This window comes from Pinus tabuliformis, chromosome Q (genome assembly GCF_031772625.1).
Source record: "Pinus tabuliformis cultivar Carrire ecotype Pingquan chromosome Q, CPIR1, whole genome shotgun sequence".
Lineage (NCBI taxonomy): Eukaryota > Viridiplantae > Streptophyta > Pinopsida > Pinales > Pinaceae > Pinus > Pinus tabuliformis.
The window spans coordinates 120,745,697-120,768,508 of NC_142296.1; the positions used below are offsets into that span (position 1 = coordinate 120,745,697).

General features: G+C 38.7%; 1 protein-coding gene across 1 annotated transcript; it reads right to left on the reverse strand.

Annotated features, from left to right (window-relative positions):
* Positions 1-14,991: 14,991 nt before the first annotated feature.
* LOC149218547 (NADH dehydrogenase [ubiquinone] iron-sulfur protein 1, mitochondrial-like) lies at positions 14,992-15,459 on the reverse strand. Its single transcript, XM_089382410.1, has 2 exons — positions 15,334-15,459; positions 14,992-15,221 (listed from the first exon to the last, which is right to left on the reverse strand). Exons 1-2 carry the CDS (start codon positions 15,398-15,400, stop codon positions 15,007-15,009), a joined length of 282 nt encoding a protein of 93 aa, XP_089238536.1. The 5' UTR covers positions 15,401-15,459; the 3' UTR covers positions 14,992-15,006.
* Between the last annotated feature and the right edge of the window lie 7,353 nt (positions 15,460-22,812).

The following is a 22,812-nucleotide window of genomic DNA, read 5'->3' on the forward strand; positions in this document are numbered from 1 at the left end:
GTACACGTTCCAAGACTGCAGAGGCTGCACCAAAATCGGCGGAGGCTGCATCTACTCATTCGAGTATTGCTCCATTCCCTCTCTATAATCCTTTAATTTCTGATGCATTGCAATCTTCTATGCACTCATCTATTCGGACTCCCGGCACTGATTATGACCCCCTCCCATCCATTCTGTGTACTATTGCCCCGCCTCCGCCCACTTTCTCTACCACCCCCCCCTCCTACAATCCAAAATCGGATTGGCCTGATTCCCCTCCCTCCCCGGTCGCCTCTGGAGCACATCATTACCACCTACGGTCCCGGGCCCGCGCTAATGTTTTGGGACTGGGATCATCCCCTGGTCATCACCGCAAGCAAAAGCGTGGTAGACCATCCCAAATCTCCTCTGCTAAGCTTAATGCGGTCGCAGATGTCGCCATGGGCCGACAGGTTACTATCGAACGGGCACTTAGAGAAAATGAGCCCCTGACCTGTGTTTTCCCATGATCTGGCTCTCCTTCAATTGTAGGGGACTAGCCAACCCCAAAAAGCGTTTGGCGCTGAAGCGGCTTATACATGAATCTAGATGTGACATTATTCTCCTACAGGAGACCCTATGCACTGCTGAGATGGCGGTGAAAACTCTTCAAGCTATGCTACCTGGTTGGATTCTACATGGGTTGGATGCCTGTGGCAGATCTGGTGGGCTTCTTATTGGCATAAACCCTAGAAAATGCAGACATATCTCGGCATGGGGGGGCTGTGGATTTCTTGGAATGGATTTTATTCTGGGAGGACTCGACATCCCGATTAGATGTATTAATATCTATGGACCTAACCAGAATCTGTACACCTTCTGGCAACATTTCCTGTCTGGTCACCATATCACTCAGAATACTATCATTGGGGGCGATTTCAATTTCTCTTTGGGTGCTGGGGAAACCTGGGGTCATCAGGCGCAGTATGACCCTCTTGCGGAATAGATGAGCATGTTACTTGATGCTCACCACCTTGTGGATATTCCTATGAATAAGAAGCTCCCCACTTGGCACAACCAAAGAACTGGTGAGGCTGCTCTTGGAAGGCGACTTGACAGATATATGATGCATGAAGTTTTGATTCAGATGTTTCCCTTATACAGACAGTGGGTCGGATCTGGGGGCCTCTCGGATCACCACCCGATTCTCCTACAGATAAGTGACAACAATCCAAAGCCGCACTCTCCCTTCAAATTTTTTGCTGGTTACCTCCAAGACCCGGATTATCACAAGCTGGTCATTGACTTCTGGGCATCTCAACCTCCATTGAGAGAGCAGAGAAAAGCGATGGATTTTTGCACTCGGCTAAAGAAGCTCAAATCTTTGACTGAGACATGGGCAAGAGCAAAACGGGATAGAGATGATCAGTCCTTGAAGTATATGGAAGAGCAGATTGTTAATCTGACTGATGAGAGAGGTGCTGGATTTCAATCCGATGCCACAAAAACTCTATTGCGCCAATTGATGGAGCAAAGATCGAAGATATTGCAAGATAAAGAGGAACTATGGCGACTCAAAAGCAGGGCCATCTGGCTCAAAGCCGGGGACAATAATAGAAAGTATTTTCATAATCTTGCAAACGGCAGAAAGGCATCCAATACCATTTGGAAGCTTCCAACGGAACCAGATGGATGGGCTACAACACATCAACAACTTGCTAGATTGGGGGTTGAACACTTCAAGAGACTCTTCACGGCCCCAAATAATGTCAATCTGCCTGACATCATCAGACTCGCCGGAAAGTACCCTCGCTTTGTTGGGGAGGAAGACAGAGAAGATCTTGGCCTACCAGTCTCTTCACAAGAGTTAGAAAGTACTCTCAAATGGTTTAAGAAGGATAAGAGTCCTGGGCCTGACGGATGGCCAGTGGAGTTTTACCTGGCCTTCTACGATCAGATAGGAGCGGACTTATTGGCTGTCGTCGAGGAAAGCAGAATCACAGGGCACATTCATCCTCCTATGAACCAAACCTTCATTGCCTTGATACCTAAATCTGATGACCCCACATCCTTTAATGATTTTCGCCCTATTTCCCTCTGCAACTGCCTATATAAAATTATCGCAAAAATCATAGCAAATCGCATCAAACCTATCCTATCTTCGCATATCTCAGCTGAACAATTCGCTTTCCTCCATAACAGGCACATCCAAGAGGCCATTGGCACTGCCCAGGAAGCCCTACACTCCATAAAACTGAAGAATCTTAAAGGTATCTCATTAAAGATTGATCTAGCAAAGGCTTTTGATAAAGTGAATTGGCTCTATCTCAAGATGATCCTTACACATCTGGGATTCCCACACCTTCTTATAAACTGGATTATGGGATGCGTCTCCTCGGTCTCCTTTGCTATCCTTATCAATGGTGCAGCCTCGGAAAGATTTAATATAAACAGGGGAATTAGGCAAGGATGCCCCCTCTCCCCACTACTCTTCCTCATTGTCATGGAGGGTTTGAGTAGGCTCATAGCGGAAGCTAAAAGGAATGGTGATATCAACGGTCTCAAAATCACTGAGCAGTTTTCACTTACCCACCTTTTGTTCGTTGATGACATTTTAATTTTCCTTAATGGAAGTGTTCGAGACATCAATGCTTTGAAGGATATACTGCTGCTATTTTGTAAAGCCACGGGCATGGAAATAAACAGAGACAAATCCACCAGATCCCTGATGCGTTGCACACAACAGGAAACTCTGCTGGCTGCTCAGCATTTTCCCTTCTCGGAAAGCCAGCTGATGGATGGTATCAAATACCTTGGCTTCAGATTAAGACCGGATGGATATAAAGTGGCCCACTGGACTTGGCTCATTACTAAAATTGAAAAGAGGATTATTGGCTGGCAACACCGTCTACTGTCAAAGGCGGGCAGACTTCTATTAATCAAAACAGTGCTCGAGGCAACACCTGTCTATTGGATGTCGCTTACTTGGATCCCAAAAGGAATTCTACAAAAAATACAACAAATTTGTAATAGATTTCTGTGGAATGGCAACAAAAAGGGTAAGATTTTTGCTTGGACCAGATGGGCTATTGTCTCCATGCCGAAGAGATGGGGAGGATGGGGGATAAAATCTCTGTCAGATTTTGCACAGGCTCTAACTGCAAAGCAGGGTTGGTCACTTATCAAAATGGACAGCTTATGGGCGGAAGTTGTTCACCACAAATACATTTGGCCTTCCAGCATTACGGAATGGATTCGCAGACCTACTTGGCACTACTCTGGCATATCTGCTATATGGAGGGCTACTCTAAAAGCTATGCCCCTAATCCGCGACAACCTGCTATGGAAAATAGGGAATGGTGCACAGGTTCGCATCCGTTTGGATCCATGGCCCGGCTCTGGGAATGCTCATCTACTGCCTGAAGGGTTAATCCGACACCTCAATAACAGAGGCATCAAATATTTGGCTCAAATCAGAGACCCGCATCGATCAACTATATTTTCACAAGCTTGGGTTACGGATCGATAATGGCTTCTGCCAGAGGATTGGTCTGCACATTGGCAAGGTTACATCCGGGCCCTCACCGAAACTCACATCAAGTTGCAGGAGGAGGCGGATGAATTAATTTGGGCCCTAGCCAAATCTGGTACATATGCACCAAAGCTCGGTTACATGAAGATAATCGAAGCAAAAAAACCGAACATTCTTAAAAACTGGTGGCGGGATGTCTGGCAGCTACAGGCACAGCCCCGTACCAGACTTCATATGTGGAACATCATAGCTGATAAACTCCCAACAGGTACCACCCTTAAGAAGCGGGCTTTCTCTGGCCCAACTTGGTGTGTTCTCTGCAAAAACGAGGAGGAATCGACGGCTCATCTTTTCCTTCACTGCGAAGTCACGAGGAATATATGGACACAAGTCACGCAGATGCTCAATATAAATACTGTCTGGCAAGGCGTTGATATTCTCTCTGCATGGGATCAATGGTGGACTGAGGTGTCATCTGAAAAGGCCAGGAACCTTCCGCTGGTGGTTTCCTGGTACATTTGGAACAGCCGAAATGCCATTATTTTTGAGGACTATAAAGTCACCTGGCATCTTCTTTCGCCTTCTATCTGCGCGGCCTACACTGAAATTCCCTTTGAGCATAAATCTAATATCCCACGGAACATACAGCCTGAAATCATCAACAAGGAAATGCCCTGGGCTTACTTTGACGGGGCTGCACCCCTACAAGGATGTGGGGGGGGTATTGTTTTACATTTATCTGACTCACATTATTATCACATGAGATTGGGATTGGGGATGGGCTCTAATAACTTTGCTGAGCTGATCACTTTGAGACATCTCCTCTATTTTGCTCTTACCAAACATTGCAGACAAATTCAAATATTTGGGGATTCAAAGATTGTTATTGATTGGGCAAACAATATCTCTATTTGTCATGCATATTCTTTGAAACATATCTTGGAAGAAATTGTTTTTCTAAAAACACATTTTGACCAGATCACTGTTTCTCACATCTACAGGGAAAGAAATGCGCTTGTTGACCGGCTCTCGAAAGAAGCGGCGGATCGTCACATAGGTGACTGGCAGATTGAAGAGTACACTCCAGAAGGCATGCACAGCTACTACCACCGCCCATATATCGACGACTTTCAACAGGGGGATCCCCCTGATACTTAGAAATTTTTTGATCTACATGTTTATTTTATTGTATATATCAGCTACACTATATCGGCTCTAAGTCTATCTTTTACTGCATGAGGATGTATATGCCTCAGATACCTGTTTATTTACTGCTACATGAACTCTGTATTTTCCGGTACTTTGTGTTTTGGATACTGTGCACAGTATCTACCATTTTTGGACATTACAGGATGGGTTATAAATCCTTTGATCAGTGGATTATACCACATTACAGGATATGCTTCGGCATCAACAACATGTAATCTCTGTTATTATCTTTATAATAGAAATTATGAACTCTATTTCTTCGGAAAAAAAGTTTCTGGAGTTTTCTCCACAGTATTCATTTAATCAAAGATTTAAGTCTAGACAAGGACCCATCATTAGGATAAATTGATGAAACAAAGGATAAGTGAAGAGGTATTATAAATAAATAGATAAAAAAGGAAGAAAAAATGCCACTAAAGTTTTTGTGAGATCAAAGCATGTGCTTAATACTAGTGAATGAAGGAATTAAGTTCTCATTTCTACAAATTTTGAGGAAGGATAAGTCTACCATCTCTCTATATTCACTCTTAATTTTTCAAGTAGATGGATCTCATTCCAAGTCTCCTCTCCATGCAAGGTAACAATCATTGTTATCAAATTTTTGTGGTGATTTGAATTTGAAGAACAGGTTTCTGAAGTTTTGTCCATAATATTCATTTTTAATCGATGTTTCAAGTCTAGAACAAGAGTCATCATCAGGAGAAATTGATGAGAGAAAGGATGAGTGAAGAGGTATAAATAAATAGATAAAAAGTAAGAAAAAAGGCCTCTAAAGTTTTTGTTGGATCAAAGCCTATGCTTAGTGCTAGCGAATGAGGGAATTAAGTTTTGATTTCTACAAATTTTGAGGAAATATAAGTATACCATCCTTCTCTCTATCTTCACTCTTAATTTTTTGAGTAGACAGATCTCATTTTGAGTCTCCCCTTCATGCAGGGTAACAATCCTTGTTTTCACTATAACTTCTAATTCAATATTGTAGACAAAATGACTAGACATAAAAACACAAGAAATGAAAGTACACGAGTATTTATGTACAATACCATTATGGTAATATTTTCCCCATATTTGAGTGCATGACGAGAATTTGACATGCACTCTTAGGCCTAGTGGTCGCAAGATCCAACGACACCTGCTTCCCTCCAAATGGCATCAATGCATCATAAATTCCCCACCAAGTGAATCATGTCCTCGTACACCTGTCTAGCTATATTTCCTATCAAGCTAGGGAGTATATCTCTCTGCGTCGTGTTCTACCTGCATTTCATTCCCCTGGTTATCTTACTTGAGGTCTAGTCTCTCTGGTTACATATTTCTCCCTTTATGTCCTCTGCCTTCTCTGACTCCCGCTCAACATCCTAACACCTATGTAATCTAGCTATGAATTAGGATAGGGGTCGTGGACGTTGCCCCAATAGAGGGAGGGGTGGTGGATGTCCCCCCACCACCTTCAACGATTCCACTGTAGTTTCTCTATTTGACTATGTAACTCCCACCCAGATTAGGCATCAGGTGTTGGCTTTAGAGGAAGCAGAGATGAGTCGAGGCCCACCCATGCTCTAGGCACTTTGCAATGTCCTAGATTGCCAACTTAAGGAGGGAGAGCAGGAGAAATTGAGAGTGACGAGGTGGATTGTCAAGCTATTTACCTTCCATAGCCATACCTCTTCTTCCCTCAAGAAACTGGCCAGGGACCTAAAAATTGATTTTCCACCAAATGTGCCATCCCCCTCCTCACCTGCACTCTCACCATTGAATACTCCTCCTGTGGGCTCGTCTTCGCCCCCTATAACCTAGGCTCCAATGGCTTGCCCCTCTCCCTCTTGTGCTCTACCTCCCTCTGCAGTAGATGCCAACCCCTCCTACCCCCTCGTCCCAACGCCTATGGTTGCTACATTCTCGAAGAAGTTCCAGGTGACTTGGGAAGTGCTAAGGCTCAAGGCAATGCTCAGGTGCAAGATTGCTCTAACATCGCCACAATGCAACTATAGTGTGCCCCCTCCACAGGCAAGCGTTAGCTCCCGAGATTCCATGGTGCATCTAATGTCGATCAAACTTGATGATTTTGTTTAGTTTGCAGGCTATTGGCATAGAGTTGTGAAGTTCCTAGTTTTAAATTTTGATTTTTGTCAACTCTTCACTGGATGTAAGCATGACCAAATTTTTTTTTGTCTTTGGTTTCCCCTTCTAGGGGCAGAGAATTTTTAGGATTTTCTCTAGTTTTCCCACATAGGGGGAGAGTTTTTAGATGGGTGAGAGGCTCATCGCCCCATGCTCTCAAGACTGTAACTATGTATTTGTTCCATGTTAATATAATGTAAATATGCTTGCTTAAAAAAAAAACATTATGGTAATATTTACTCAAAATAAAATATACAGGGTCTCTTGGAATTTTTTTAATACCATTGTATGAAGTCCAAATCTAGAAAGAGGTGTTTTGACCTAAATTGAAAAAATATTGAAAAATATAAAACATAACCTGAGAAGTTATGTTCACCATGAAAATAAAATTTTAATACAAAAGAGGTGCATCGTCTATTATAACTAATTTGGTTCTGAAGGAACTATATGCCATATAAGGCCTTAAACAAAATAGCTAATACACAATTCTAGGAGAAAACAATTAGATATTTGTCTTCGTATAGAGAAATATCATCCATGCAGAAGAAGAAACCAAGAGTTGGGGATCTCCGACTTGGTGAATAAAACGAGTAAGTTGAAAATAAAAACACACTCAACTTGAGAACATTCATATGAAATGTTATATTTGAGTTTAAATCCGTACATGTAGAGCAAGTCACAAATAGAATTAATGAACAGTGATAAGAACTGTATAGAAAGCATGTAGAAGAGTTTAGTAGTTAAGGGGATTCAACATAGAATGAGGGATATTAGTCATTGTACAACAAAAAAAAAATATTAGCCATTGTACACAAAATAAGGGATATTGTTTTTAGTAGTGTTAAATGTATAAAAGGAACAAACAAATATTAAACTTTGAAAACCAAAAGAAAAATTACCAATTGTGTAAACCCAATATAGGGTTACACATAAATGAAGACTGAATTTAACAATTTTCGGTGAAGAATGAAAACAATAATTTCAACACTAATCCCAAACACAAATAAATTCTATAAATGAATCCAACTATGTACAAGAATTGAAATTAGTAATTGGTAACCAAGATCCGAGAAACCCCAAAGCAAAAATTAAAACCATGGCATGTGAAAGAATAATGCCCACATTCAACCAAAAAAATATATTTGAAATGGGCCATTGAGAAAGTTGAAAAATAGCTTGGTACATTAGACATAGATGGTTTTTAAATCTTTTACCCTTTCTAAATACCATTATAAGATTATAATAATTTTGGAAGTGAAGCTGTAAAATAATTATACTAAAATAGAAAGCAAGGATTAGGAACCCTTGAAAATTCCTTTTCCTAGAATATTGTTAACTATACTATTATTAAGAAAAAAGAAACAATAATTGATCCATTTCTACTGTTATTCGAACACTGAAATTGTAACCATAAAATGTATGTAAGAGGATGAGGGTTTTACTTGAGGGTTATTTACTTATGAGATGAAGGAAACTCATTTAGTCGACAACCATATTTGTGTAGTAAATAAAACTAGGACAAGCCCTGTGGTAAACATCTTACTACAATGGGGAAAAAATTTGAAACGGCTCTGGAATATCACAGAAAGAATCCTAGAAAAACATATATATATATATATATATATATTCCAAGGCAAGTGAAAAAAACCTATCAAATATTTACTAATGAATAGGTTTGGAAAGGAAGAATTTGTCAAAAACAATTGCAAGTTACCTCCAAAAGGAATTAACGAGATTTGAAACCAAATTGGTCATAGACAGTCCATATAATTCATTAATGTTGTCATTGTTGAGAAAGATTTACCATAAAAACCTTAACATATTGAAATGAACACAATGGTAGCAAATTTTTGTAGAGTAGGTCACTCTTGAGAGCATCGTAGGGTAACAAATGAATCAAAATATGTTAGAATATACTTTTACCTCGAAGAAAACCCTAAGAATGATCATTACCATTGATCTATCTAGATTTGATTTATATCATCAAGCGGTAGGTCAAAATTAACATTCATGGAATCCTCGGAGGATGACATGTATAGGTCAAAGGTGCCAGTCATGGAGATACCATAGGTTAACTCGTTTAAGTCCATGGAAAATTCTAGAAGGGTTGAAAATACAACGACAGGTGTGATGTAATAAAAATATCAACACCAAAAATATATTATTCTAGAACAATATTAAAACCACATTCAATACACTGACTAAGTCATACGATAATACACCGATTCGACAAAATAGTCCATGTTCAAGTGTTATAAACTAGCAATTGCCCCAAAAGGTGCAAAGAGAGGCCGATAGAAATGTTAAATTGAAAGAATTGTATTTTGGTTCAAAATAATAAATATTATAAGGTGACGTAAAATCTGTGCACAGATGTCAAGTAGGACTATACCCAGAGGTCGAGTAGGAAACCATTCCAGATGTCTCAACAAGAATGAAAGTGTTGACGAGAGTGGCTTGCCTATAATGTGTCTAGGTTCTCCCATTGATTTGTGAACATTCCATCTTACTTGCAATAGTGCACTGTATCGCTCTTATACTTGTCATTTGAATTACTTGCTCATTGACCTTTGATATTGTTCTATATTTTTGAGCTCAGGTAAGACGTGAAGGTCTGGAACCTTCCTCAACCAGAAGGAACGAATCACAAAATTGAAGGGAAAAAAAACCTGCCGATGATATGTTGCGAGAATCCATGCAAATTATGAGAATAGTTTGATGTTCATTGAAATTTATTTACATCACAAAGGGTATTAGGCAAACTTTGAATACATAGTTTAATTATTATATATATAAAAGCCCTGAACATAATTTCAGGAAATAGCATACAGAATCCATCCCTAGACAATAAACTACAGAAACTTTAAACAACATAGTACCACGAAATTAACTTATTGCTTGCACCTGCATATGAGCTTGTACGCACATGCAAAAACACCTATTTGAATTCCTCTGCATTTGCCTTAATGTGATCGGCTGCTGTGGGCAAATCCTCGTCTAGAAATATATCCAAATGCCCATCCCATCTGATGAAAAACTCAGTATCCGTGAAATACTGCACCTTGTGCATATCAGGTGCAGGAGTATAGAGATATCCCCAAGACCAGATCGAAGCACTGATTCTTAGTGAAACATTCTTGTGTTCCTCCACATGTATCTGTCAGAAACATTTCAATGCTTCACCATGAAACCCATTATGCACAAGTCCAACAATCATAGTTGTCCATGTGACCACATCTCGATGGCGCATTTCCTCAAACACTTGGTTTGCATCCTCCACAGAACGACACCTGCAATACATATCCACAAGCACACCTCCCACAAAGACATCAAGCTCATAACCGGTCTTGATAACTTGCCCATGAATCTCCATCCCCTGTTGTAGGTCCATTAAGCTTCCGCATGCCTTCAGCATGATTGAGAACGTAAAATTATCAAGCTCCTTGCTAGATAACTTCATCTGATTATAAATCTCCATAGCCTCGGTTTCACAGAACCCATTCTTAACATAAGCTCTGAGCAAAGCATTCCACATAAACATAGTCCACTTAGAGGCTTCATCGAATGCCGCCCACCCATCGACAATGCTTCCACAGGCAGAATAAAGATAAACAAGCTTGGCAGCCAAGTAGGGATTCTGATGAGCCCCTGTGATTCTCATGTGGGCGTGGACCTGCTTGCCTTCTTCCAATAATTTCTGGACAGTGCAACAATCCAAGAGTATATGGTAGATTTGGGTATCCACAGGGATTTCTCTACTGAAGTCCATCGAGTGCAGAATGCGAAGAGCTTCATCAACCAGCCTTTCTCTGCACAAAAGAACAGTGCTTGCCAAAAGCCAGGGAAGAAGAACAGCAACAACAACTGGCAGGGAAAAAGCAGTAAAAATATCTTCAATAGTGACATAAAAGAATGGGAAAAAGCAGTAAGGCAACTCAACTGATATTTGGAAAAAGCAGTAAGGCAACTCAACTGATATTTGGAAAAAGCAATCACACTTCAAATCAACGGTTAAAAGTGTGTCACCTGATCCAACGGAGCAGAGTAAAACTTCAAAGCAGTTAAAAGTGTTGACGATTGTTGATCCATACCCTTAAAAACTGATATCCATTGCCATGCATTGATGACATAATAGATAAACTTCAAGGAGCTAAGCATTTTGGTAAGATTAATTCAAATTCACTTGTAAATAACGTGATTAGGGAAATTAGTTGTACAACAAATAACCAATAATATAAAAGGAGATCTACCTCATTGTATGCAATGGCCCCATTTGATATAAATATCATATTTTACATCTCCCATGCATTGTGTATTTGGTCTTTCATATTGACAAACAATACCAAGAAGAAAGAGAAGAAGAACCAAAGATCATCCTTAGTTGGTTAAAAACAAATATTGGTATGTTAACAAAAATGATGACCCATCTAATGACAAAGAAAGAGGAATGCTCAGTGAATTTCAAGAAAGAAGGAAATTCTCATCAAGAGGATACTAAGGGTAAACAACCTGAAACCTTCTGAATTTGAGGACTTCCTCGTTATCTTCCACCATGCTTTAAGGTGAGACAACTATATGCAATCTTTGAAGTAGCAAAGGAGACCCTCGATAGTATCATGGGAGACATTCAAAATGTTGTTGAAGGATCAATTCTATGATATTGGATATCAAGAAGATCCATTTAATTGTGATATTTTCACAAACACAAGAAAAATTGTTCAGGACTACACCACTGAATATAAGAAATCAACAATCTTGCTAAATCTCAAAGTAGAAGTTCCTCAAACGTTGATAAAAAATTGAGGAGAACTACATGGCTACATCAGAAAGGAATTTACCCCATTTGAAGTAAAGAACCTCAATGATGCTGGTAAGAAGGCTCTATTTATTGAGTACAAGAATAGAAAACCAGCAGTAAGTGTGGAAATGGAAATCAAAAATCTCCTAAGCAAACAAACAGAAATAGGACTTTCACCACTGCTCAGTGACTCAAAAGACAACACTAGGAATCACTGCAATCATTGCAGTGTTGATTTATGGGCACACTGAGAAATAATGTTGGAAATTACACCTGAAATTATATCCTACAATTTGGAAGAAAACATCTACGAGAATGTTGAGGGACAAAACTGGAAAGTTTCCAGAAGAGAATATAGCTTATATGAGTGCAGAAACCACCAACTAAAGAGGACACATTATTTAATCCATTGTCACATATTTAAAGGCATATGTCACCTTTTGAGGTGTTTTGGGATAAGGACACAATGTTGAGGTCTTCTCTACAGATTTAGGGGCTAGCTTTTTCCTTATGGAGATGACAAGTGGCATTGTGGGGCCTATTTTATTCACTCAAAGGGAAAAAAAGAGGATACCAGGGTCTTTTGTAAAGAAATATTATTTTATTAATCAGGTTTTAATTTGAATGTTATAAATAGAAAAGAGGATTCAGTTACTAAAGTCACGGTTGGAGTTGTGGCAGTTCCTCTACAAGCTTAGTTGAAAAACATTTGGGAGAATGCAATTAAGGGGCAAATTCAATGTGAGGTTTTCGCTCTATGTTTCTCTTTTATCGATGACTAGGTTTTTTGCAAGGATTGCAATTGTTTTTCCAACTGATATAAGCTTTGAAGAAGGTCAGTCTTGCTCCAATAAGAGGATGTTAGGGTTTAGGTTTTGCTAATGGCAAATATCTTAAATACTGGCAATAATTCTAGACCTTGCTTTAGCATATCACAACACTTGCACTTGCAACGATTATATCAGATCCGGTTTAATATTGCTAAAAAAGGAATGGATGTTTTTACTTTGAGACGAATTACAAGGAGTGGGCCAAATGACTTCATTCAAAATTTTCAGTCGACAGTTTAATGGTTGGAATATTTTCTTAAGGCTATACTATTTAAGGGCAGATTCAGTTTAAGGCAGAATCAAGAGAGTAATACTTCACTTGGAATTATTTGTATAACATTTTAGATTTTTTTGTTTTCATTCATTTGCAATCACTATTTCTTATGATAACACTGATATATGCCATACTTTGAAATATTATCTCATTGCTTATATTGTGATCATACACACGTACTAAGACAATGTTTCAAATTGATAACCACAACTGCTTACAACCTAACACTTTGATAAGCGCTATTTGAGCGTGTCAATACCCACTGGTTCTAGAGATATTGGATATGACTCAAATTCGCTGCATTTTTGTGAATAAGATCACTCTCTTAAGGAGTAATACGTGAAGCAAAAATGATTTATCACAAAATCTGAATAACATTATGCTTATGGTCTTCAGTTGCAATTTTTGAATGGTATTTAAAATTGGACTTTATGGATTACTTGTTGCAATTTCCATACGTGAATGGTCTCTATCTAAACAGGGGTTTTAGATTCAGCATTACCTTGTGACTCGAATCAATCTAATTTTGTAACAAATTATGCATCACTTGGGATGCTTCACACTTGTTCTCAACATTAATCTACATTTTGTAATCATTTAAGCATCACTTTGGGATTACTTCACACTTGTTCTCAACATTAATCTACTTGTTTGTAACCATTTAAGCATTCACTTCGGGGTATTTCACACTTGATCTCAACATTAGTAATAGCATAAAAAGGATAATGTGACATTCACTTCTCCTTTTGGGATTAATTCAACAATTTACTTGCAAATTCTCACATCTTTGATGAATGAATCGATTTGATTGAGTTAAGCATAAGAGTAGTCAATTCATGCTAGTATTTTCCAATTTCTCTCCCAACAATCTAAGTTTAAATTGATCATGCGGATTCCCCCTGGGATAGGCAGTCTCCTTGGTTGGGCAAGGCCACCAAGGTGACAGTGAGTGGCTTGCCTATTATGCGTCTAGGCTCTCCCATTGAGGTTAGGACTTTTCCTCCTAGGTGATAATTTGAGTGGTAACAGTGAGTTTGGGTGATATTTATGAGTTAAACTTTAAAGAATAAGTCGGGATTGATTCAGATTCAGCTGATTAGACTCCGTTTCCTCTTAAAACATAGTCAAACTCCCGGCTCCACTTGGACTGCGAAGAGTCTGATAACACTGCCAAGAAGCTTCGTATGGCATAAATTGCAGAGTAGTAAAGGCATTAGTGGACTGAGAAGAAAATGTCATACAGATCAACTTGGTTAATAATTTACTCAGTCCATCTATATTTAAGAAGCACATCTATAATAATTGAAAATCCACTGACCTTGAAGAAGAGGGGATGGTTGAGGTTCTGTTCCTCCATCTGTTTGAGGACTGCAAGCCAATCTACTCTGTTGGGCTTCATTATTCTCACCCACTTCATGATTAATTCAGATGGATCATCCTCTTCTGATAAACAAATTATATGTTTCATCAAGGCCTTGCTCCTTCCATACAAATTTCGAGGCAAAGCTTCTATGAGCCTTTTTTGTGCCTTATCCAATCCATTGTCATCTACATCAGCCCACCTCAGTCCCTTGCCCTTTACTTGCTGGTTGTCTTTATCTCCCCAACATCAGAATCTGATTCGTCCTCTACATCTTCAACCTCAACTTCATAATACTTTTCTTCTTTGGTTGTCATTGTTGGTGTCGTTAATGGGTGTCTGGGGCAACAAGGTCGGAGTGCAGAGAATCGAGAATGTAATATTCTGGGAGGCCCTCCAATAGACCACTGTGAAGAAACAATGACCTTGCATTGAGAAAAATCTGCATTTATTCTTTTTCTTCTTGTGCTGGAGAAGATGATGGAAGGCAAGGAAGAGTGTGGCGGGTGTGTAAGAACTCGTTTGGGACAAAATGCGTGTGTTTGAGGAAAAAAAATTGCTTCCATTAATACAGTGATGTACATGAAACAAGCAGTTTATTTGTGCCACATTGAGACATAAACCTTGCACCAAGCAAAATGAAATTGTGCCGCCTAGCGTTGCACTTACAACCCACTGTTCTAACTCTAACTTCCTGGAAAATTTGCTTCGGAACTTCGATGCTCCTCTCTTATCCGTGTAATTCCCTGCCAGCCTCAGTAAATTACCCAATCTTGAGCTCTATTTTCTTTTCAAAGACGTGGTTCCATGGTCAGAAGACCATGTGCCGGCTTCAAGGTCGAAAGTTGTTACCGAACTTCTTTCCTTTCAGAACAGCAGGGAATGGGATTGGGATACCAGACCTTGTACACTGAATACACCTCGTCATGACAGTCTTGACGAGAGGACTGAGATTCTTATCCACCACGGATCTTTTTGTTTCGACGAAACGCCCGCGATCCCCATGGACTGATCCTGCAGATCGCACTCCCCTCCTTGGTCACAGATTGGACAATCCAGCGGATGATTCATCAACAGAAACTCCATCACCCCTTCCCTTGCCTTTTTCGCCATCGGAGTATCAGTCTTTATCTTCATGCCTGACATTTAAACCCCAAAATCAGCATCCTTCAAATTCATATCCTCCGGCAGCATTTAACAGCTTGGGGATTGGAGGAAACCAAAGGGAAAAGGGTGAAAGCAATAAATTACCAGGAAGCGCAGGCATGGCGCAAGATGCCACGGGCTTGGGACTCTTCTCGACCTCGACGAGACACATACGGCAATTTCCGGCGATAGAGAGGCGGGAATGATAGCAGAAGCGAGGGATATCGACCCCCGCTAGGCGCCCATAACAAAAATGCCTACCATTCCGCCTGAAGGATGAAGACCATAACAGAAATGCTTACCATTTCGCTGAAGGACGAAAACCATAACAAAAATGCCTACCATTTCGTCTGAAGGATGAAGACCATGACGAATATCTTGAAAATGCGCACAGATGTCAGTGGAAAGCAGAGCTTGTTCTCCGAAATTGCTGAGAATAAACAGAAATTGCACGACACATATGAACAATTTCCCGTTGAATGTGGATGCCAGGTGTCAACGTCAGAAACAAAAGGACGACGAAAGTCTCTTTCAAAGGAAGGCCTATCGGCCTAAAAATGGTTCCAAGCCATGGTATATATATATATATATAATTCATGCGATGAAAACCTTGGAAGGGTGGTTAATTACATTTGTAGTTGGAGAATGGAAATATTATCCAATATATATATATATATATATATATATATATATAATTCATGCAATGAAAACCTTGGAAGGGTGGTTAATTACATTTGTAGTTGGAGAATGGAAATATTAGCCAATAAATTTATATATATAGGTTTGAATTTTAGTTATAATTTGTATTTGTAAAGTTGATATTACTCTCTTAAACACAAATTTATCGGAAGTCGTAATATCACAATGAGAAATACAAATATGGACAAGGAAACCATTATTATTATTATTTGAAATGAGAACACGGATTATATAAATGGAAATACAAAGAAAATAATATTATGACTAATGAATTAGGAAAGCATTAGATGATATAAGTAGAAAACACTTCTATTCATTGAAGTGAAATAAATGCAAATGGAGAAGAAAAATTGTATTATGGAGAACATGTTTGCAAAATGGTTTTAAAGAAAGTAGAAGTTCCCTGGATCAACTTAAAATTATTGTAACAATAATATATAAGAAAATTTACTAGGAGAAGGTTACATACAAATGGGTTGGATTTTGCAACAATAGAGGAAAAACATGCTAAAACTGTTGTAACGGCCAATGTTATTGTTACTGATAAAAACCACGCTAGAATTGTTATAACAACCAATGTTTTTGTTACTCTTGAAACTGCTTTGAATCAACTGTATCGAGAGTTATTTGGTATAGCCAAAATTCATCCACATCCTAAGTCTAATTTCTTGAAGGAGCTGAGAAATTTGTACATCAGAATCCCATTATTGCAAGGAATTAGAGGTGTCCCAATTTATGAAAAAGTAGTCAAGGAGATTTATGTTAAAAGGCTTGGCAGAAACCCCCGAGACCCTCCCAGCGTACACATGGTAGGAAAATTATCAAAATTAATATAGGGTAAAACCCCACCTACCAAATATGACGACCCTGGAAATCCAATAATGGCTGTCAAAATTGGAAAAACAACTATATCGAATATGCTAGTCGATCTCGGTGTTGCAATAAATGTAATGACAAGGAAACCCTCGAGTTACTTAATTTTACTAATCTTAGGCCAAATCCCATTGTTCTTGAATTAATTGATCGATCCAAAATATTAAAAGGAGGAATCATAGAGGATGTTTTTATTTCCATATATGCCTTGAAGTATTTGGCTAACTTCGTGGTGTTGTAGCCAAAAACTTACCTAGGAGGACACCCCTTAATTTTGGGTGGACCTTGGTTTGTTATAGCTAATGCATTTGTCAGTTGTAGGTCAGGGTTTGTGACAATTTCTTATGGAAATACCACAAAGAACCTTGTCCTCTATCCTCCTGTCACACCTAGCATGTAGTGCAGAAACCATTTGTGAGTTGAATTTGAACTAGAAGAGGATAGTGCTTAGCCACTCCTCACCATTGGTAAAGAATGAGACATAGGATGATACTATTAGTAGTTTCATCAATGATCCCTCAGGTGTGGCACCCCTAATATTTCAGATCCTTAACTCCATCATCGATGAATCTAATCAGAATAACCTTTTTGATGAATCAATACCCATTTTCCTAAACCACAATAACATCCCAATTGAAATTGAGTGAAGGAAAGCCTCAAATATCAATCCAAATTTATCTTCCTCAGAGAAAAAATGATTGATTCAGTTGATGCATGATTAGAAAGAATGTTTTGCACGAGGCTATATAGATATGAAGGATATTCCCTCTAATATGTGTACTCACCATATATACATAAAAGATGATTGTCGCCTTGCTTGCCAACCACAACAACGAATGAATTCGGACTTGAATGATGACATTAAAGAATAACTCAAAAAGCTATTAATGTTAATTTCATCTATCAGATCTCAGTGGGTTTCCCAACTGTTCATTGTTCCTAAAAAGAATGGTAAAAGGAGTGTGTGTGTCAAGTATAGATAACTAAATAAAGCCATCCAAAAGTACCACTTTCCATTACATTTTATCGATTAGGTCCTCAAAAATTTGTCAAGTAATTTTTTTTTTTCATTCCTTAACAAATTTATTGGGTACAATCAAATTCGAATTGCTCTTAAGGACTAGGACAAGACCAATTTTACTTTCCCCTGGGGTAAGTTTGCATACGAAGTCCTTCCTTTTTGACTTTGTATGCACCCACCACTTTCCAATGAGTTGTATTGGGGATATTCTCATATATGCTTAATGACTGTGTTGAGGTTTATATGGATGATGTCATGTCATATGGTGATATATTTAATAAAACTTTGGTTAATCTTAAGAAAATGTTGGAACTCTGCAAAAAATCTAATTTAGCCTTAAGCATGGAAAAATTCCATATGATGATGAATGAAGGGGATGTGCTTGGACATTATCTTTAGTTTGCGGGATACAAGTTGACCCAGTGAAAATTGAGGTAATTTTAAAAATTCATCCTCCAAAACCATAGAAAGAGGTACATAGCTTCCTATGGAATCTAGGTTATTACCATCATTTTATTGAAAACTTCTCTAAACTTGCAACTCCTCTATCTCTGCAAGTTGCAAAATATAAGGAGTTTATATGGCCTTATGAGTGTCAAAATTCCTTTGCAAGTATGAAAAAGTGTGTGTTTGAAGCTCCCATATTGTGGGGACTCGATTAGACCTTATCATTCCATATTTCTATAAATGTTTCTAAAATTGCTATTAGGAGTTGTACTGAGACAACAAGAGGGTTGTTCTGCAATTCATAATTTGTGCTCTCCAATTGTAATAGTATACTCCTCATATGAGATTGATTCTCAATGACATGCTTCTCCTTAGGTTCATGATTTCATTGGATCTCCACATCCCTATTAAGAAGTCTCTCCATGAGAATATTTTCCATGGAAATCATATATTTTTGGTATTTTTTTCCTTATTTTCATTCATCTTCTTTTCTATTCCTTCCTTATTTTCATTCATCTTCTTATTTATTCCTTCTATCTTCTTTTGTATTATGTCCTTATTTTCATTCATCTTCTTTTCCATTTCTCTCTTAATTTTTTCTTTAGAACTTGAGAAATTCACCTTTTCCGACGTACTACCATCCATGTCATTAAATTTCTTCTCTAACTGAGATAACCTAAATTCTAAGTCTTCACATTCTTCATGAGTCAAGGATAAATGTTTAGTAGATTTAATTGGTGTAGTGTCTTTCTTTGGAGGCATGTTGGAAAATAATAATAACCCTCCTCTTTATTATGACCAAAAAAAAGAGAGGATCTTCTAATCAATAGTTAGGTTAGTAATAAGTTACGTACCTTAATTTGGAGAATATCATAATGGCTGAATTTTTATTTATATATCTCCGAGATTTGAAGTTTTTTGGATCTAAAAATGCGTTATGTTTTACCAAATGTTATGATCCTTGCACCTTAAAAATGATAATAAACCAAAAATCACAATCCACTTTGAGAGGAAAACCTCCTTATACAATAAATAAAATGAACAAAGACAATATTTGATGATCCTAAGACTAGGCCTCCTTAGTATATATATAAGAGACAAATGATACAATTATAATAAAATGGGATCATGAGGGGTTCATGTAGACCCAATGATAGTTGGGCGGACCCAAGGATGGAAGGCGGGCCCAAGGATGGTGGGTGGGCCTACCCATGGTTTTGCACATGGTTTTTGGAATGATAGTTTTTCCCATGGTATTTTGTAATCTAGTCAAGGGAACTACGATTATGTTCTAATATAGGGTTAATGGGTTGGGGTTTATGAATGCTTCAACATGTATATAATGTATTGTAACATTGAAAGGAATATAATGAAAAATTAATCTGTTCTTCCTGGTTTTGGGTTCTAGGAGAAAATATATATATGTCTATTTAATGTTGTTGACATTGTATATTTTCTTAAGAATTTGTTTGCAGGTATTTTTGTATAGGGTTAAAACCTTCACTAGCCTACATAAAAATATAAGTATAGTGTAACAACCCCAGATCAAAAGTTCATGTAATAAGGATAAAAAAGGTGTTGTAGCAGCTACAACCACCCTCTAAAATTTTGCCATAGCTTCATTTTGGAGCCTCCCTGCCAACCTTTCACAACACATTGTCTTGCTTCATCAAGTACATAAGCTTCAGTGTTTTTCATGCACAAAGGCAGCATGTCGATCACAGCTTGATGCATTCCCCTCATAGGTTGTTCATCCAAATTTGGTCCCGCTACAGGCTGAGCAGCTCCCCCAAGAAATTGCGCATTTTTTGGAGGGCAACCAGCCTTCCCTCCATAAATTGCCCAATCCTGTCTGGCATCTTGTTGGGCCCTAGAATTGCGCAATTCTTCCAGCCAACCCTCATAGTGAAAATCACGCAATTTTCCCCAGCAGGGATGCTCAGCCCAGAATTTGCACAAATCTGGGCAGCAGTCAGCTGCTCTACCCAGAAATTGTGCAAATCTCCTAGGTAGCCAGCCCAACTCCCAGCTAGAAATGCGCATTTCCTTCAAGCAGTTGAGCAACTTCATGCATGAGCCCAGTTCCACCCAGGGCCAAGGAAAATTGACTTGCATGCATGGCTTTCTTTTTCCCAGAATAGAAAGAGGAAAAATGCAAAAGGCATCCCATGATTTAGGTATCTATTTTTAGCAGCTAGAGGTTACATGAAAAGTTCGTTTAAGGACTTTCCTCCAAGTATCGTTTTTTCCTAGATTTGTGGTATGCGTGTCACGAGCTCAAAAATTATTTATTCGATGCATCAGAGCTCATTCTTTCACATCAATCTTGGAGCTCTAACATCCCATAACACATCCAGGAATATTCGACACATCCAACTCAACTATTCACGGGTAAGTGACCTCAACTTGTCTTTTTCAACATTTCTGTCACTTTTGTATTTTCGCTTGTGTGAGTGTTGTTTGTTTGATTTCTTTAAATGCTTGCTGTCATTTACATGTATACTAGCTTGTCCTAGCACTTTTTCAATTTTCGTTGCTATCTCACTATTGTCGCATGCATGAAACTGTTTTGTACGAACGGTCGCTGATTCGGCGACTCACTTCACTCACATGCATGTTGATCTATCTATTGAATCTTTCATTCATGTTTGCATGCATTATCAATCCCTTATGCTTTCACTTAGTGTCACTATGCATTCACTTTCATATTTTCTTTAAGTTTCCTATCGACGAGTCTGGCCAACCTTGGCCCGAACTCTGCCTTCATCGAGACAACATTGCGCAATCTGGGGAAGGAAGGCTTTGCCTTCATCTCCAAAAATGAGCATTTACACCTAGGCACTTTCCTCTAGGATTGTTTTGCGCATTTCTGAGGGACAATGAATGTTGGCCCAAAAAATTATGCGATGCAGTCCTTGAGCATGTAGTCACTCCCAACGGGAATTACGCACTACGCAATCCCAACAGTCAGTAGCAAGTCTGGATTGTGAATTGTGCAAATCCAACAACCAGTCTTGCCTCCCAAATAGCCTAGACTCCCTTTTGCACAGTTCTGGTACCCAGGCACCTATCCTCCTAGAAGAAATTACCTAATCTTGCCCATCAGTTCCGCAGGTATGTGCTATGTCATTCCTTGAATTTTCTTTGGTTTTCGCTGATAGATTTCTTGCCATGCATGTTGCTTTGTCTTTAGATCTTTGAGGTGTTCTTCTGCCTCTTAGCAGTACATGATCTGTTATCACTGAAAATATTTCAAAGGAAAAGGGTAAGGTAAGGGAGAATTGGTCTTGGTTATTCTCATGACCAATTCTTGCATAAGAAGCACTTGGCAAACTCAAGGTCAGCATACCTAAAAGTTCTTTGAAGGCTCAAGCAAGGCAAGTAAGGTAATCCTAAATTTTGATATGAATTACCTTTGTGAAGTTTTCCTTGAAAAATGGTGCCTCTCCATAGTTTCAACTTTCAAGGCAGATGAGAAGGAAATTTCAAGGTAAAGAAGCTCAAGACAGTCGAATTTGGCATGTAAGCTGTGTTTTTGAAATTACACAGCAGTTTCTTAGCGCGCTACGAAACTGCTGTAGGTGATGTTTTCTACAGGCATATTTCTCTGTTTTAAGTAGTCAACTTCCAGGAGGTATTTAGAGCAGATGAAAGAATATTTTCGAAAACTGAAAGAGGTTTTTATTCCTAACATACTGAACTAGAAAAATCTCTTTCAGTTTCTTCAAATTGATTATGAGCTGGGAGAAACGGGTGACTAAAAGTTGCGCTACGAAACTGCTGTAGGTGCAGTTTTTAATTTCCTGTTTTACACATCTTCTTCAAGGATCGATTCTGGGCAGCTGGAGTAAGGTTTCAAAAAACTAAAAGAGGTTTTTGTTAAGCACGGATTGGTTTACAAAAGCCTCCTTCAGTTTTTCCAAATACGTTTTCTGTGAGAAGTTATGAGCTCTGTCCCAAGACCTATTTTTCAGGCAAAACAACAGTTTCGTAGCAGCTGAAGCTAAATACTCCAATCTCAATCACTAGTTATGAACTGCAAGTGGAAATGTTGAAAAGGGAATATCTTAAAGGGATCCTTCAAAATTATCAATCTTCAGCAAAGTTAATACAGGTGGAGGAAACATGTATTCGAATGCAACTTTAAACTTTTGTCATAAAGTGAACACATTTACTACAGTCCAAAATATGTCAGGCAGCTTGGAAGAACTTTTGTCTTCACACATGGACAAAGGTTGACAGCACACAAAGACGTGGCATTCTGATATTTTTGTAAAACTCCTATTGAAGGTGGACATGACATTTATGCAGATGAGAGACATTACTTCTCTAGTTCAGGAGTTGCTAACAGTTCATATAGCTTGGATGCAAATGAAAATTATCGTAAGAGTTCTTTGTATGGTTCTAGCTTACAGCCTTATGGCAGTGGTGCCCAATACCGTATGTTAAGTGAGGAAGCTGAGGGAAAGGTAATTTTCCTGTTAAGGATAACCTTCCGGATTATATGCACTAATCTTATGCACTTAACCCCAGACAGTCATGGG

Bases quoted from the DNA above. Each gene is read 5' to 3' on its own strand.
- LOC149218547 (XM_089382410.1), bottom strand. From the start codon at position 15,400: ATGTGTCTCGTCGAGGTCGAGAAGAGTCCCAAGCCCGTGGCATCTTGC. The intron at 15,222-15,333 runs GTAATTTATTGC...TTTAAATGTCAG, and splicing joins CGCCATGCCTGCGCTTCCTG to GCATGAAGATAAAGACTGAT.